This window comes from Chiloscyllium plagiosum, chromosome 5 (genome assembly GCF_004010195.1).
Source record: "Chiloscyllium plagiosum isolate BGI_BamShark_2017 chromosome 5, ASM401019v2, whole genome shotgun sequence".
Classification (NCBI taxonomy): Eukaryota; Metazoa; Chordata; class Chondrichthyes; order Orectolobiformes; family Hemiscylliidae; genus Chiloscyllium; species Chiloscyllium plagiosum.
Genome location: NC_057714.1, coordinates 65,094,589 through 65,113,360, shown reverse-complemented (window position 1 = coordinate 65,113,360; position 18,772 = coordinate 65,094,589). Strand labels below are relative to the sequence as shown.

The window sequence follows — 18,772 nt, the reverse complement described above, 5'->3', positions numbered from 1 at the left end:
GAAGTACATTTTGTACATGTTACGTACCACTCTACTCTGTGGAGGTAGGAGACGACGTGAATATTTAAGATTTTATCTTCGATAAGCATTGGCAGAGCTACACCCATCCAAACAAGTCGGGTGAATTCCATCACATTCCTGACCTGTGTCTTGTAGATAGTGGACAGGCTTTGGGAGTCAGGAAGTGTAGAATTGTTTGTAAAATTTCCTACCTTTGATGTGCTCTGGTGTCCCAGTTTTTAATAAGGCTGATCTAGCTCAATTGCTACAACTTCCACAACCACTACATTGATCACTGAGTTTTGAGAAATGTTGTTCACAAAGTATGTTTTGTCATGGACTGTCAGTAGAGACAATGGACTGCAGTTTGTTTCCAAAAGCTCATATATTCCTTTCCCACTCAGAATGTCTGTGTCAAATGATCTGCCTCTCTCTAATCTGAACAGGAGTGTGGGTACTTTCGGATTCTGAAGTGGTATAAAGTTGCAATATACCTGTAATAGATTTGTAATCCTTGCTTTTGCCTGTTTTTTTGTTGAAGTTGTGTGTGCTGCAATAGCTATTTTCTGTTACTAATGAACATTTTGTGATTTTTTTGTTCAAACATGTCATGACATATCTCTGGAGTAGATGAGACTTGAAACCAGGCCTTCTAGTCCACTACTGTGTCAACGGCACCAAACCAACTGTGAATTGTTTTTGTCCTGAATAGCAGTCAGAAGGAAAATTTGACATCTCAGGATGCTGAGTCAGATATTGTACGTTTTGGATTGGCTTGTGGCACCATTGAGATATGTTTATCTTCCCAGGCAAGTTGTAACAATGTTGATAATCTGCCTCATCAAAGTGATCATTCAGAAGCAGAACCTCAAATTCACAAATCACCTTCGACCTTCCTGTTTTGGCATCCATTTTTGTATTTAGAGTAAATAAACAAATTGAACTGTAATAAGGCAAAATTGTTTATTGCATTTGATTGTTCAGTTTAAAATACTATGTACTTGTATGAGGAAGAAGGCATGATGTTTAATTGTGCATGTCTGTTGGTTGCTCACTGTGTGTGATTAATTAAGCCTGAGTGTGGTCACATAGAGAGAGAGAGAGAGAGAGAGAGATTGGAATGAAGCTAGCCACTGCAAACACGACAGTAAACATTTTGAATTCCCGGAAATTAAAACTCCTTCTGCATTTATTCAGCCTGGAGTATCATCTTTGCATATATGTAGGGTGTAAATATAACCATAGTTAATGTGCTTGGATACTCCTAATCACCCATTGGAGCTGCAAGCCATCATCATCATGCAACTACCCTCAGCCACCTCCGACCTGACCTCAATCATCCAATATCCTCTCTTCATTAGCCTAGTCCTGTGTCAATACCCTTGAGTCATCATCGTTACCATTGATTAAACTGACTCTCAACCAAGAGGCTGCTTCTCCTCACAATCAAGTTTCATCTGGCATCCTGGACCTTTCAACTATCATGTTCAAAACACCTTCTATCACACTTGATCTCCCCTTGGGTGTCCCAGCCTCACTACTGATCTAACACATTTACTTTATTCACCTCTCTTTTATGCTCAAGTGATGTTTGGACAAATGTTCCTCATCTGTTGTCAGCTCTATCCCTCTGCTCCCCAAAACTTTTCTTAGGTCTGTCACAACCTAACCTCCTTGTCTCAGACACCCATTCTCCAAACCTCGTAGACAGTTGTCACCCTCTGTTCCACAAACAGTCATGCCCTAACTTCCTTGAACAGCCACCATCCTCCCTTCAATGGACTGCAATGCCCAAACTTCCCAGAACATGAGCTCCTCTCCCGCCCATCAGCATCCATACGCTAAACCCCTGAGACTGCCATTACCTAAGCTCAATGCAACAGTTCAGTCTCCTCTTACCTGGTCCAAAAATATTGTTTGTTCAATACAATTAGCTCATACACACTCCAAACCCACCAAGGTGACCCCACCTGCAGCAAGCCATTTTTCACCAGTTGTCAATTTATCATTTGCAACAACTTATTGCAAAGATATAAGTTAATCTGGTAATCATGCATTTTAATGAGTATTGATGACATTTCAGTGCATTAAAAAAAGGATCCCACTAACTGTATTAGGAACAACAACCCACCTTTAATCTGCTACAAACTGAACTTCCAACTTTTAGCCCACCGTAGTGAATATGATATACAGCTCGAAACACAATTGAGCACATCCCTCCACCTCATTTACTGTTTCTTGAAATTTTACGAGATCCTGCCCCATTTATCAGTTTCCTGACAGAATATAACATTTAAAAACATATCATAAGCTAGGCTTAGGCTCTTCCATGTTCTTCCTGCCAGCAAACTAAACAGTTACCACTTAATGATGCAAGCTTTAAACAAGAATCCTGAAGCAATAGTATACATAAATATGCCAATTTTTCATCATGGTTATAACGATAATTTTTAAAAACCACCAACAGTTATCATTGTTGAAGAAAACAATTATTATTCATGCTGTTTTTTCAAAGTTACAGCAATAACTACTGCAGATAGTCTGCAAACCTGCTGCTTTCAATAATGAATTTAGAAATAGGTAATAAAGAGATGGCATTGTCATTGGACACCAGCCAGAATTCATATTCTTTTGGAAATAGGAGTTGTTAAATTTCTACATGCATAAAATCCTTTAAATTGAATCAGACTGGAGCACCAATTCTCTATTAATGCAGTTTTTACCATTTAAAATAACAACACTGGACTATTTTTGGGGCACAGAGATGTATTGATTATAACCAATTTTAATAGTCCATGCCATATGGTTGAAAATCTTGAGATTTGATATTGGGCTATGCTGATTTCGTTAGTTCAAAAACACTTTTTTTTTGTAATGCTTTCTATTTTTAGACCAGTTTATTTCCAATTAATCCCACTACAGTATGAATCAATGAAGAAGAATCCTGTCATTTTGTGGAGGATGTGAAACATCGCATGACCGTAGTTATGTCAGAGATGTGGTAGAGGTTTACTGAATTGCAAAGTATCTTCAAGGCCATCTATAGGGCTGTGCCTAACAATGTAAGAATAATTTGTCTCTCACTAATGTTTCAACTGATACCATTAAGACCTAGAATATTCAGTTCCACATTGCATTAGACAGATTTGATTAATTGGAAAGAGCTTGGCTGCAGACTAGTGCGGAGTATTCATCCTTGTAGAAGCCTGATAGGCTTTGGGTGTTAAGAGTTGAGTTACCCATTGCAGGATTCCTAGCCTCTGACCAGCTCTAGTAGCCACAGTGTTTATATGGCTAGTCCAGTTCAGTTTCTGTTAAATGGTAAACCCCATGATCTTGATAGTGCGGAGTTCAGTGGTGGTAATGCCATTCAATGTCATGGGGAAATAGGTTCTATCTTGCTGGAGATGATCATTGCCTGGCATTCATATGGCATGAATGTTACTTGCCATTTGTAGCCCAAATCTGGAGGTCTTACTGCATTTGGACATGAACTGTTTCAGTATCAGAGGAGTTATTAAATGGTGCTGAACATTGTGCAGTTGTCAGTGAGCATTTCCTTGTCATCAGAGGATGAGCCTGGGCTTTAGCTTGAACTATACCACACACTATCATTTCATCTAATGACTAAAAGTTGTCCTCAGCTGAAGAATTCTGCACCTATCTCCTTGCCAGTCCATTTATGAAGTGATTCTCATTCTTCTACATTCATTAGGCTTGAGAAGTGAAGCCCTGATGTCATTCACTGGTTCCATTTACAATGTTCTTTACTCTGTCAAGTTGCCTTGCCTGAACTGATGACATTCAGTGTTACAGCTGCCCTACAATATATGTTTGATCTTATTTTCAGCTGAAAATCACTCACTGGAATATTAAGAGTGGAGTAAATTGGGTCTGCAAGTTCCTGAACTGGATTATCCTCTTGTACTAACTAACACAATCTTAGCAAATCTGAGCACCACATAAACTGAGGAAGGCAAACAGAGGAAGGGTTTAGTCTGCTACAGATATGTGCAGTTGCAAGATTCAAGGTGTGGTGGAAAAGATGTACAGTATTTAGTGAAAGGTAATAACAGCTTCACATTTATTAACAGAGAACAGATTGTACTTAGTGCAGTTAGGTGAAGCACTGAAAAGGAAAAAGGATCAGTTGCTGTCTCAGCATGGCATAGGGACAGAGTTTTGGGATTGAAGAGAAAGTAAATTACGACCAGGAAATAAACCCTTTATAAAAGAATGTGCATAACTCACGCCTTACAGTGTATTCAGAAATGCATCAAATATTCTGTGAAATGCTGTCACAAAGAATATTGCTCGCCTAACTTTAATATAGAAATGTCACCTTTCTAATGCAGACTGTTAATGACAATGATGTCAGATTACTATTTCAGATGATTCCTTTTTACTCAATGGTCCACAGATGATGAGTAAGTTGTCTCTTTTGAAAACTGCAAAACCTAGTTATGCATTTGTGAAATTAAATAAATATGAGAAGATCTATGGAAGTATAAATTGCAAACGATTCACTTGAAGAAGGGCTTCAATGGGAATATCATTTATTTCTTGTTTCATGCTTTCTGACATTGTGTTCTTTTATTATTTCCCTAATCAGTTATTTCAAATTATATTCACTATCTTACATACTGCCTTCATTTCATTTTCCAATCATGCATTTAATTTCAGGAATTATAGGATCACATTAGCTCTAAATCAACAAAACATACTGCTACTGTAGAACATAAGATTTCAAACATGCAAAAATCACAATTTCTCATTCAATATTCATTGATACCTTCAAATGGCCACATCAGATTTTGAATTTGATGCTCATGTTTCATAGCTTGCATTAAATGAAAAGTATAATATTATAACTGATCATATCACATAAAACAGGAAGAATTCTGCCAAAAGTAATAGAAACACAAGTTGAAGTTTTATTTTATTCACTCATGGGATGGAGAGATGGCTGGCTGAGCCAGCATTTATTGCCTGCCTTTAGTTGTCCATGAGAAGATAGTGACAGACTGCTTTCTTGAATCACTGCCATCCACGTGCGACAGATACACCCACAATGTTGTTAGGGAGGTAATTCCAGGATTTTTACACAGCGATGCTGAAGGAATGGAGATATATTTCAAAGTCAGGATCATGAGTAGCTTGGAGGGGAACTTGGGGTGTTCCCATGTTTCTGTTGCCTTTTCCTCCTGCATGGAAGTATCCGTGGGTTTGGAAGGTGCTGTCTAAGGAGACCTTGTACATCTTATGGATAGTATTTATGCCTTTCTCTGAGCGTTAGTGTTGAAAGTACTGGGCATTTGTAGATAAGGTATGAATCAAGTGGGCTGCTTTGTCCTAGATGGTGTCAAGCCTCCTGAGTGTTGCTGGAGCTGCAGCCATCCAGGCAAGTGGGAAGTATTTCATTACACTCCTGACTTGTGCCTTGTAGATTGACAGGCTATGGGGAGTCAGGAGGTGAATTGCTCATGGTAGTATTCCTAGCCTCTGACCTGTCCTTACATCCACTGCATTTATGTGGCGAGTCCAATTCAGTTTCTGGTCAACAGTAAAGTCTACGATGGTAATATTGGGTGATTCAATGCTGGCAATGCCATTGAAAGGTCAAAGGGGCAAGGTTAGATTGTGTCCATAAGATCAAAAGATGTAGGAACTGGAATAGGCCATTTGGCCCCTCGAGCCTGTTCCACCATTCATAGGATCTTGCTTGATCCGACATTCTTCATGTCCACTTCCTGCGTTTTCCCCATAACTCTAGATTTCCTCACTGATCAAGAATCTGACTAGCTCAGCATTAAATATACACAAAGGCTCTGGGTCCTCCCAGCTCTCTGTGGCAGGGAGCTCCTCAGAAGGTGTTCGACAAGCTTCTGCAAGTTAGACTGGCTAATAAGGTCAGCTCAAATGGGATCCAGGGTGAGCCAGCCAATTGGATACAAAACTTGTAGCATGGTAGGAGTCAGAAGGTGGGAGTACAGAGTTGTTTTTTCAGGCTGGAGGCCTGTGACTGGCAGTGTGCCACAAGGATCGATGCTGGATGCACTGTTTTTCGTCATTTATACAAACGATTGGGATGAGGATACAGGAAGTATGGTTTGTATGTTTGTGGTTGATACCAAAATTGGTGGCATAGTGGGTAGTGAAAAAAAGTTATCTAAGACTAAAACTGGATCTTCATCAACTGGACCAGTGGGCCAAGGGAGTGGCAGATGGAACTTAATTCAGATAAGTATGAGGTGTTGTATTTTGCAAAGAAAAATCAGGGCAGCACCTATACCGTTAATGGTAGGATTGTGGGGAGTTTTGTTGAGAGAGACCAAGGGGTGCAGGTAAATAATTCCTTGAAAGTGGCAATGCAGGTAGACAGGGTGGTGAAGGCACCATTTGGCATGCTTACCTTCATTGAGATCATTGAGTACAGGAGTTGGGATGTCATGTAATGGCTGTACACGGCATTAGTAAGGCCCCATTTGGAGTACTGTGTACAATTTTGGTCACCCTGCTATAGAAAGGATACTATTAAACTTGAAGAAGGGTTCAGAAAAGATTTACAAAGGATGTTGTTGAGACTAGAGGCTGGGATTTTTTCTCTGGAACCTAGGAGGCTGAGGGGTAACCTTATGCAAGTTCATAAAATTATGATGGGCAGAGATAAAGGAGAATAGCCAAGGTTTTTCCCCAGGTTAGCAGAGTCCAAAAGTAGAGGACAAAAAGTTTAAAAGGTGAGGAAGGCAACAATTTAAAAAGGGACCTGAGGGGCAACTTTTTTATGCAGAAGGTGGTGTGTTTAAGGAATGACCTGCCAGAGAAAGTGGTGGAAGCAGACAAACAGGAGGCTGGAAGAACACAGCAAGTCCGACAGCATCAAGAGGAGAGAAGTTGACATTTCAGGAATAGAGGAGGGGAAAGGGGAGCTGCAGATTTTTTGGGGGGATGGGAGAGGTGGTGAGGTAGTGATAGGTGAATACACATGGTGGGTACGACCTGGTTGGTTAATAGGAGGAATTAATCCATTTGGTAGCTGAAAGGAGAGATCGATCAAAGGGATGGAAAGGAGGAGGCGGGGTTGGAAAGGGATGGGTGGGAAGGTTATTTGAAATTGGAGAACTCAACGTTGAGTCCTCCAGGCAATAGACTGTCGGGCAGAAGATGAGGCCTGTGACTAGTAGTGTGTCACAAGAAGCGGTGCTGGGTCCACACAAAAGACATTTGGACAGGTACATGGATTGGAAAGGTTTAGAGAGATATGGGTCAAACGCAGGTAAAATGGGGCTAGTTCAGTTTAGAAAACCTGGTCGACATGGACGAGTTTGATCAAAGGGCCTGTTCCCATGCTATGCAATTCTATGATTCTATAGTCTCAGAACAAAGGGGTGCCAATTTAGGGCTGAGAAGAGGAGGAATTTCTTTTCTTAGTGAGATGACAGTCATGGAGTCAAAGGGCTTGTTTCCATGCTGTGTGACTCTTTGATTCTTTGACTCAACCCACAGAGAAGAAATTCCTCCTCTTATCAGTCTTAAATTGGCACCCTTTTGTTGTGAGACTATGAGAGTCATAGAGTTGTACAGCATGGAAATAGGTTCTTTGGTCCAACTTGTCCAACCTGACCAGATATCCTAAATTAATCTGGTCCAATTAGCCAGCTGTTGGCCCACATCCCTCCAAACCCTTTTTATTCATATCCACTTGCCTTTTAAGTGTTTTAATTGTACCAGCTTCCATTACTTCCTCTGGCAGCTAATTCCATATGTGCAACACCCTCTGCATGGAGCCAGCAGATCCTTGTGGCACACTACTGATCACAGGCCTCCCAGTCCCAAAACCAACCCTCCGTCTCCTACCTTCAAGCCAATTTTATATTTAAATGGCTAGGTTTCCTTGTATTCCATATGATCTAATCTTGCTAATCAGCCCACCGTGCAGAACCTTGAATGCCTTGCTGAACTCCATATAGACAATGGGTCGAGAGTGTGGTGCTGGAAAAGCACAGCAGATCAGACAGCATCTGAAGAGCAGGAAAATTGACATTTTGGGCAAAAAGCCCTTCATAGACAACGTCCACCGCTCTGCCATCAATCTTCTTTGATTTGAGTTTTTTTTGAAGATGTCACAAAGTTAGTGAGACACAATTTTCCATGTACAAAGCCATGTTGACTATCCCTAATTAGTCCTTGCCTTTCCAAATACATGTAAACCCTGTCCCTCAGAATCCCCTCCACCAACTTACCTGTCACTGAGGTCAGGCCCACTGGTCTACTATTCCTTGGCTTTTCCATACCACCTGTTTTTAAAATAATGGCATCACATTAGCCATCCTCCGGTCTTCTAGCATCTTACCTGAGGCTATGTTCTCTAGTTCCAGAATGAACCATAAGGGAAAACATCATCTCAGCATTTACCCGGTCAAGCCCCTTAGGAATCCTCTATGCTTCAAAGAGATCACCTCACATTCTTCTAAACTCCAGTGAGTACAGTCCAACCTGTTTAGCCTTTGCTCATAAAGACAATCTCTCCATACCAGGGATGATCCTGATGAACCTTCTCTGACCTGCCTCCAATGAAGTGATATCTTTCCTTCAATAAGGGGACCAAAAATGCTCACAGATATGGCCTCACCAGCACTTCGTACAGTTGCAGTAAGACTTCCCTACTCTTATACTTCAAACCCCTCGAAATAAGGGCCGACATTCCATTAGCCTTCCCGGTTACTTGCTACATCTGTGTGCTAGTGTATTGTGTCTCATGCACAAACACTCCAAAGTCCCTTTGTGTTGAGCTTTCTGCAACATTTCCCTTTTTTTTAAAAAAAAAACTGATCTTTTCTTTTCCTTTCCAAGATGAACATTTTCACATTTTTCCCCATTATATTTCATACTTCATCCAAATGTTTGCCATCTTATTGTAGATGGTAATTGATTGGTATTTGTCTGGCATGAATGTTACTTGCCTCTTTTCACCCCAAGCGTGGATATCATCCAGATCTTCTTGCATTTAGTCAGGAATTGCTTCAGTATGTGAGTCATAGTGAACAGTGCTGAATATTGTGCAAACATTGGTGAATATCCCAACTTCTGACCTTATGACAGAGGGAAGGTCATTGATGAAGCAGCTGAAGATGGTTGGGCCCAGGACACTACCCTGAGGAGCTCCTGCAGAGCTGCCTTGGAGCTCAGATGACAGATCTCCAACAAAGACAAACATCTTCCTATATGCCAGGTATGACTCCAACAATCAGAGAGACTTTGTCCCCTGACTCCCATTGACTCCAGATTTCTTAAGGTTCCTTGATGCCACTCTTGGTCAATGTAGCCTTGATGTCAAGGACTGCTACTCTCACCCACCCTCTGGAATTCAGCTCTTTTGTCCATGTTTGAACCAAGGCTGTAATGAGGGTAGGAGTTGAGTTGCCCTGTGGAACCCAAACTGGACGCCACTGAGCAGGTTATTGCTGAATGGGTGCTGCTTAACAGCACTTTTAATGATACCTTCCATCATTTTTATTAATTAAGAGTTGACTGATGGACAGCATTTAGCCAGGTTGGATTTGTCCTTTTTTTTGGGTACAGGATATACCTGGGCAATTTTTCACATTGCTGGGTAGATGTCAGTGTTGTAGCTGTACTGGGCAGGTTGGCTAGGGGTGTGGCAAGTTCTTGAGCAATTATTAAGTCTTTGCTACTATTAACAAAATGTTGTCAGGGCCTATAGGCTTTGCAGCATCCAGTGTCTCCAACCATTTCTTGATATCATAAGGAGTGAATTGAATTGGTTGAAGACTATCATGAGTGATCCTGGGAATCTCTGGAGTAGACCTCAATGAATGGATCTTCCGTTTGGCACTTCTGGGCTGAAGGTTGCTGCAAATGCTTCAGTCTTATTTTCAGCACTGATGTGTCTGGCTTCTCCATTACTGAGGATGGGGATATTTGTAGAGTCTCCTCCTCCAGTGAATTGCTTAATTATTCACTGCCATTCATGACTGGATGTGGCCCAAATGCAGAGCTTAGACAAGTAATAAGAACAAAGAACAGGAGTAGGCCATTCAGTCGCTTGACTCTGCTCCATCATTCAATAGGATCATAGCTGATTCAACACTCTTCACATCCATGTTCCTGCCCTTTCCCCACAACACTTGATTGCCTATTAATCAAGAATCTATTTGCACTTAGAAATGATATGTGGGTTGTAGAACTTGCTTGGCTCTCTCTATCACTCAGTGTTTTGACAGACAAGTAGTCCTCTTTGGTAGCTTCACCACATTGCCACCTCATTTTGTGGTATGCCTGGTGTTACTGTTGGCATGCTTCCTTGCACTCGCTGTTGAATTAGTGTTGATCCCTCGGCTTGATGGTATTGGTAAAGTGGGGATACGCCAGGCAATCAGGTTGCACTTTGGGCTGGATGATGGTTCTGCTGCTTTTGATGGCCAATAGCATCTCATGGATACCCAGTCTTGAGTTACAAGATCTGTTCAAAGTCGCTCTCATTTAGCACAGTGATAGTGCCATACGATACAGTAAAGGATATTTGCAATGTGAAGGTGGGATTTCTTCACCACAAGGTTTGTGTCGTGGTCCCTGTTACCGATACTGTCATGGACAGATCTAATTGTGGTTGGCACATTGGTAAGGATTAGGTAAAGTGTGTTTTTCCCCTCACCACCTGCTGCAGACTCTGTCTTGCAGCTATGTCCTTTAGGACCTGACCAGCTCAGATCAGTAATGCTGTAGCCAAGCCACTCCAGTAATGGATATTGAAATCCCGCACACAGAATATATTCTAGGACCTTGCCACACTCACTGCTTCCTCCAAGTTGTTTATCATCACCAGAGGGAGGATGGTATGTGATAATCAGCATGAAGTTTCCTTGCTCATGTTTGACCTTGTGCCATGAGATTTCATGATGTCTGGAGTCAATGTTGAACACTCCCGGGTCAATTGCCTCCTCCTTCTTTAGTTATTCAAATCCCAACAATACATTTCTGTACAATACACAGATTATATCAAACAAATTTCTAATGGCACAATCTGTGTGGCAACCCTTACTGACCTTAAGATATGAGAATGAAGAGCAGAGAAGGACCATGTTAAAATGATTGCCAGGAGGACACTTTAATGACGTAATAAATTAAACATTAAAATGCTCAGTGGTAGTGAATATTAAACTTACCACATTAACATTAAAAGCGTAGAGAAGATCAAAAGGAAGCGCAGCTACCAAGTCGATGATAAACCACGTTGTTACATAGTGAATACAAATAGAGCGAGCTTCAAAAATAACTTGTCCAGACTTGCTGACATATGTAGTTCGAAAATTCAGAATAATATCTGTTTGACATAAAGGAGTAAAAACAGTTTGTTATTGTGGATCATTTTGTTTAAGCTGGTGTGAAAATTTAATATAAATAAATAAGACTTTCTGACTAAATTTGTAAATGAAATAATTTATGTAAATTGATCATACGTATAATTGAAAAAAGAACTATCGATTTGAAGTGACTGTCATCACTATTAAATGTATTAACTACTCATATTCCATTTCCTGCATATTGAATGGTCTGAAAAAAATCAGCTTTATCTATGTCTTTAAACACTGCACAACATGGCAACCCCGACTGTGTTGTTCAAGTTACAGGAGTATCATAAATTAGCTGTCATGAGCAAGGCAATGTGATTTAATAAATTGCACGTTTCATTATTTGGCGTACTAAGTTCAGTAGTAGCTTTTTTGTAGATAAACAACTATAAATTACTTATATAATAATGTGTAGATTGTTGTTTGAAAGATCTTCCAATTAATTTGTATGGTCTTTTGCTGATGAGTGCACTAAACGCAAAGCAGTTGGTGTTTAAAGACTTCAGAATTTTAAGCCAATACTTTTCTCTCATGACTGCTTGATGCACTAAGGTCACATTATTTTAAATAAAGAAACCAAAGAGCTGCAGAAGCTGAAAGTCAGAAACAAAAAAATTTCTGAAAAAAACTCAGCAGGTCTGGCAGCATCTGTGGGGAGAAAGCAGAGTCAACATTTCAGGTCCAGTAACCTTCCTGCATTATTAATTATTTTAAATAATATGCCTCATATTTTTCCAACAATAATCAAGTGCTTTCATTTATTAATGGAATGCCTTCCCAAGAAAGAGACTTTGAACATTATGTGGTGGATTGTTCTGTATGACTGGCATTTATTCATAGCACCCTTACAATATGGAAACAGGCCATTCAGCCCATTGAGTTCACACTGGCCCGCCAAAGAGAATTCCACCTAGACCCATCCTATCTTTGCAACTCCACATTTCCCTTGGATAATCCACCCAGACACTATGGATAATTTAGCATGGCCAATCCACCTAGCCAGCACATCTTTGGTCTGCATGGATTCCCTCCCACAGAGATGGGGACAATGTCTTTGTGGAGTTTGCACAGTTGCCAGAGAGTGGAATCGAACCTGGGTCCCTGGCACAGTTAGGCATTGCTAACGACTGAGCCACCATGACACCCATGAAATATTTTTAAAGCATCAGTTTGATATTATCTTGAACGACTGTTCACCCCACAGAAACAAAATGTACTTTATATCCAAGCCGACACTATAGCATGTGACCGCTTCTTATGTCAAGGTGGATATTAGACTATCAGAGCAGAACTAAGTCAATTGGCCCATTTAATCTCTACTGTCTAATGAGGTGATGACTGATCTGATAATCCTCAAATCCATTTGCCTGCTTTTTCCTTCAGTTCCCTGACTGATTTTGCTTGAATCAAATGATCTTCTTATGAAAGCTTTTTACATCCAACCAGCCAGCTTTTATATTGAGATCAGCAATTTTAGATCTGAGTGACAATAAAATGATTCTTGCATCCAACTGATTCTGTTTCCTTTCCCAGATCACTGTGATAACTTGTAAAATATTCCCTCGGCCCCCCCCCGCTGTATCACCGAGGCTGGATTCATGCCACCTGTTTACGAAGGGGCTTTTTTGTGGGGGAGGTGCAAAATAATTCAAGTGATGAGGAAACTTTGCCACTCACCTCCAAGTTTGCCCCATAATACACTCGGTGAATGAGAGTCAAACTCAACTGCCAGTCACATATAAACAAATAAGGGTCATTTAGTCTCATTAACAAGTCTGTTGACTTGAATAAAACACCACTCATGACAAAGTATAATTGGAGTAGGCTGTCAAGTGGCAGCAAGAGATTACATTACATTACAGTGTGGAAACAGGCCTTTCGGCCCAACAAGTCCACACCGACCCGCCGAAGCGAACCCACCCATACCCCTACATTTACCCCTTACCTAACACTACGGGCAATTTAGTACGGCCAATTCACCTGACCCTGCACATCTTTGGACTGTGGGAGGAAACCGGAGCACCCGGAGGAAACCCACGCAGACACGGGGAGAACGTGCAAACTCCACACAGTCAGTCGCCTGAGGCGGGAAGTGAACCCGGGTCTCTGGCGCTGTGAGGCAACAGTGCTAACCACTGTGCCACCGTGCCGCCCACTAAAGAGGACAGATCTTTAGGACTACATGAGAAAAGGAAGGAGGAGCAAATTACATGGGGGTGTTCAATGTGCATTGATGACATCCCTTAAGAAGACATCTCCAATTTTCTGTGCTGTTTGCCTAAGAGGAACCCTCCTCCCTGAATTCTAAGGTCACTCCTCAGCTTAGGTGCTTACAAACCACCTTTTCTGGGAAGTCCTGATCCACTTAGACCTCCTTCCAGGACTCCCAGTTGAATGCATCAAGCTATAGTGCAGTCCAGTGTGATTGAGCAGCCCACCAACTACTGGAATCTCCCTAGACTGGGATCTCCTCCCAATTAAGACAGCAAATCAGAAAATTTCACCTCCTGGCTTTTATGTAGGTTGATAATATCTCCTGAGGTACAGTTTGTAGATGCTAAACACTTCGGCCACAGTGCATTGTTGTTGAAGGGAGTGAAAGCATAATATCGTGAATGTGGTTCTAAGTGCACTGACTTATCCAGGATGGTATCCAGCTTCTTGAACGTTGTTAGAACTGCAGCCATTCAGGCAAGTGAATATTCCACCACATTCCTGACATGCCTTGTAAATGGAGGATAGACTTTTGGATTCACAAATTAAGTTACACCACAGAATTTTGAGTGTCTGATGTTCTCTTGTAGTGGCAATACATATATGGCTGTTCTTAAAGACACTGATAGATGGTGATTACAGTGAATGTCAAAGGGAGATAATCAAATTACTGGGATGGTCATTGCCAGGCACTGGTGTAGCTTGTCAACTCAGCCTGGATATTGTCCCGATCTTACTGCATTTGAACATGGACTGCTTCAGTATCAGAGGAGTGTGAATGATGCTGAACATTGTACAATCATCAATAAACATGTCACTTCTGACCTTATGATGGGTCCTTGTTGAAGCAACTGAAGATTACTGAGTCTCAGACACTACCCTAAGGAATGCCCCGGAGATGCCATAGACTTGAGATGACTGCTCTCTAATTGCCAGAACCATCATCGATTGTGCCAGGTATGACTCCAACCAGTACACCTTCTGATTCCCATTGACTCCCGTTTTGCTAGGTCTTCTTGCTGCCACACTTGGTCAAATAATGCCTATTGTCAAAGGCAGTCAATCTCACCTCAACTTTGGAATTCAGTTCTTTTGTCCAAATTTGAAACAAGGCTGTAATGAGGGACAAGAGCTGAACCCAATCTAGATGTCAGTGAGTGTATTATTGTTACTCAAGTGCTGTGTGTTAGCACTATTAAGGGCACCTACCATCACTTTACTTGTGATTGAGAGTGGACTCAGTCAATGAGTAGAGAGTAGGCAGTAATTGGCAATGTTGGATTTGTCCTGCTTTTTGTGTAAAGGATGGACCTTGGAATTTTCTACATTGTTGGGTAGATGCCAATGTTGTAGCTGCACTGGAACAGTTTGGGTAAGCTGCGGCAAGTTCTGGAGCACAAGTCTTCAATATTATTGTCAGAGTGTTGTCAGGGCCCATGTCCTTTGGAGTATCTCGTGCCTCTACTCATGTCTTGATATCATGTGGAGTGAACTGAATTGGCTGAAGACTGATATTTGTGACACTTCGAACATCCAGAGGAAATCAAGATGGATCAACCACTCAGCACTCTGGGCTGAAAATTGTTGCAAATACTTCAGCCTTGTCTTCTGCACTGATTTGTTTCTCTCTCATTGTTGAGGCTGAGAAGATTTGTGGAGTCTGCACTACTGTCAATTGTCCACCATTGTTCATGACTGGTTGCGGCAGAGTGGATACTTGATCTATTGCTTGTGGTTTCACTTAGCTCTGTCTATAACTTGGTGCTTTCACTATTGGCATGTGGGTAGTCTTGTGATGTCGCTTTGCCAGGTAGCCATTTCATTTTCAGGTGTGCCTGCTGCTGCTCCAGGCATGTCCTCCTGCACTCTTCAATCAGCCAGGGTTTATTTCCTGGTTTGATGGCAATGATAAAGTGGGGTGAAATGTTTGGCTAGGAGGTTACAGATTGTGGTGAAGTATAATTCTGCTGCTGCTGACCCACAGCACTTTAAGTTGCTGAATCTGTTCATGCTCTTCTGTGGTCCTGATATTTCCATTCTCTTCACTCTCCTTCTTAGAAGTATCTCAGCAGTTCCAATTTTGGCTTCTTCAGCATTCTGGAGATGAATTGACCAGCGTGCCTTCAGATGCCAAAAGTCTAAGCCCTAGCATTCCTTTCTTAAATCTGAGTTTGGAGTCTACTAGAAGACAGAAGTTTGGTGATGTTGGGGCAGGAAGAGCACAGGAAAAAGTTTGGTGCATGGGGGCTAATGGAGATGAAATAACTAAAGATTTTATAAAGCAGCAACAAAAGAGAATGACAATGGATACAGATTTTTTTTTTAAAAAAAGCTTGCGTTCAAACTATGGAAAATTTAACAGGACCATGAAGAGAAAGGAGCAAGGTGAAGAATTACAACTTCAAGCAATCTGAAGCTATAGGTCGTGCTTGTGGACTAGGCAGAGGTGTTTCGCGAAGTGGTCGCCCAGTCTATGTTTGGTCTCCCCTATATACAAAGAGATCACATCATGAAATCGAATGCGTAATTAAATTTAAAGAAATACAAGTATAAAGTTGTTTCACTTGGAAGGTTGGACAGTGAGAAGGGACGAAATGTAAGGCCAGGTATTACATCTCATACCTTTATACAGAAATATAGTGTAGGGAAAGGAATTGAAATTGGGTTGACTTAAGACTGGACGAGAATGTTACAGTCCCTATGAAATGCTGCAAGGGGATAGCAGGGGAAGTTGTGTTTGGTGACTGCATCAAACTGGACTTGGTGAAAAATGGCAGAGGATGATTACGGAGGAATTGGTGGAAGTGAGCGGAGTTTAAGGAAGAGTTGTTCAAAGTGAGAACAAGCTCAACCTGGCATAGGAGAGTGGGTAATGAACGGAAACTAGTGGGACCCTGTTCAAGGAGGAATTGGAGCTCTGAGGCTGTCTTGGTGGCTGTGTTGAGGGATTGTGCACCTATATATAAACAGTGAAGAGAATGTGATTAGGGAAAGAGTTGAAGTCATGTAGAATAGCAGAAAAAACCTGGATGTAAGTTGGAAGGAAATCTATCGAGGAGGAAAAGAAATAGTTGAGATAGGAATGAATCAGTTCAGTCAGGCAGAAATAGGCAATGGATTGACCCACTGTTTTACTTCTGGATCTTGAGAAAGTGTTAAATATGGGATTTTTGGGTGCCAATGAATTTGGAGGCAGTGGGGAGAAGATAGGAAAAGAGACAAGTTCATGGAGTGTGGATGAGTGAGAATGGGGAATTAAAACAGATAACAAGGAAATGGCACATAAAATTAACAAATATATTGCTTTGGTCTTCATTACAAAAGGATACAAAGAATGTTCCAGTAATAGCTATAAATCAGGAGAGAGGAACTTGGTTAAAATAAAATCACTCGGGAAGTGGTATAGAGCAAAGGATGGAGATGCACACTGACAAGTCCCCAGATCCTGGCAGACTTTGTCCTAGGAAAAAGTGAGGTGAACTTTGATCTGCAGATGCTGGAGATCAAAGTTGAGAGTGTGGTACTGGAAAAGCACAACAGGCCAGGCAGCATCCAAGGAGCAGGAGAATCAACGCTTCGGGCAAAAGCCCTTCATCAGGAATGAGGCTTGTGGCCAGGAGGGCTGAGAGATAAATGGGAGGGGCGGGGGGGTGGAGAGAAGGGCGTGGGGATGGAGGGAAGATAGCTTTCCTCCAGCCCCACCATCTCTCAGCACCCCCGGGCCCAGAAGCCTCATTCCTGATGAAGGGCTTATGTCCGAAGCGTCAATTGTCCTGCTGCTCGGCCTGCTGTGCCTTTGCAGCAGCGCACTCGACTTCATCCTAGGGTCTGAAAATAAGTAGCAGTGCATGTTGTGATGAGGACATAAGACAGATACAGACAGGTTGAGTGAGTGGGCAAATATCTGGTAGATGGAATATAATGTGGAAAAATACAAAGTTGCTAACTTTGACAGGAAGAGCAACAAAGCTGAATATGACTTAAACAGAGAATTACTGCAACAGTTTGAGGTGCAGGGGATCCTAGGAGTTCTCAGAATGAGTCAAGATAAAGTTAGCATGCAGGTAGAAGCATATAATCAAGAAGGTCATTGAGACACCACTATTTAATAGAAGATGAATTGAACATAAAAGTATGTTCAAACAGGCACTGGGGAGACCATGGCAAAATCTTCTGACCCTTTAAGCAACCTGGGCAATAGCAAGAAAAATGTGGTAAGAATGAAAAAAAAATTGTTTTCCTCATCGATAAAAGTGTTCCTGACGTTCCCCTTGAGTTTTAAATGGTATGTTCTGAATCTTGCCAATGAATGGCATCTATCTTCTTACCAAATTTTGTAGCTCACTATTAACCTTACTGATATTGATGCTATTTTCTTCAGAGCACAGTTATTCATATCCTTCCCCTATGAAGACAGTCAATTAGCTTTGGCAGAGGGTTCTCCACCCAATGCTGTCAACTGCACTAATGTTGCTTGGAGAATTCCCTATCATTGACATGCAAGTCCATCAACAGTAAAGCTTCCATTTGATGAATATTCAGCTTATAGATGACCATCGACGCTGGATTTGAGGCTGCACCAGATATCCTGGGTATTGTCATGATGCACACAAACTAAAGAACTCACAGGTTCTTGACTTCTGCCAGGGTCCTCAGGTCATACATGGATGGATGCTGGCAGACAGGGACTACTCTCTCCAAACATACTTGATAATACCTTTATGGAACCCTAAGACAGGCTCCGAATGAAGACTGCTGTCCTTCCTTCAACCAGAATTATGGTAGAACAGACCAAAGGTCTCCTTAAGATAAGGTTTTGATGTCTCAACCATTCTGGCACAGCCTTTTGGTGTAGTCTAGAAATGGGGTCCTGCATCATTGAGCTTTCACAAATGGAGAAAACAAAGGGAGAATGTCCTGAACGTAGAAGAAATCAGGACACTGACCAGGAGGGATTTCTACGAAAGCAATACATTGTTCATGTGAGAAGCCATAGTGAACCCAACTGGTTCCGTCTTCCAGGATGAATAAACTGTGTGTGGGCTTTGTTTCATTGTGTAATTTTCTGTTGTTTGGCTGCAGCAGTTGGCTGGACAGCTGGTTTCCGATGCAATACCAACAGCATGCATTTAATTCCTGTACTGGCCGAGGTTACTGTGCAGTTCATAACTTCTCAAACTTGCTCC

At 41.6% G+C, this 18,772-nt stretch overlaps 1 protein-coding gene across 1 annotated transcript in view; it reads right to left on the bottom strand.

Moving 5' to 3' along the window:
• The window catches only part of kcnh8 (potassium voltage-gated channel, subfamily H (eag-related), member 8), a 448,052-nt gene that overhangs the window by 187,692 nt on the left and 241,588 nt on the right, over positions 1 to 18,772 (bottom strand). Inside the window, exon 6 of the mRNA XM_043690211.1 lies at positions 11,187 to 11,344. Coding sequence (XP_043546146.1) covers positions 11,187 to 11,344 — 158 coding nt within the window. The remainder of the gene's footprint in view (positions 1 to 11,186; positions 11,345 to 18,772) is intronic.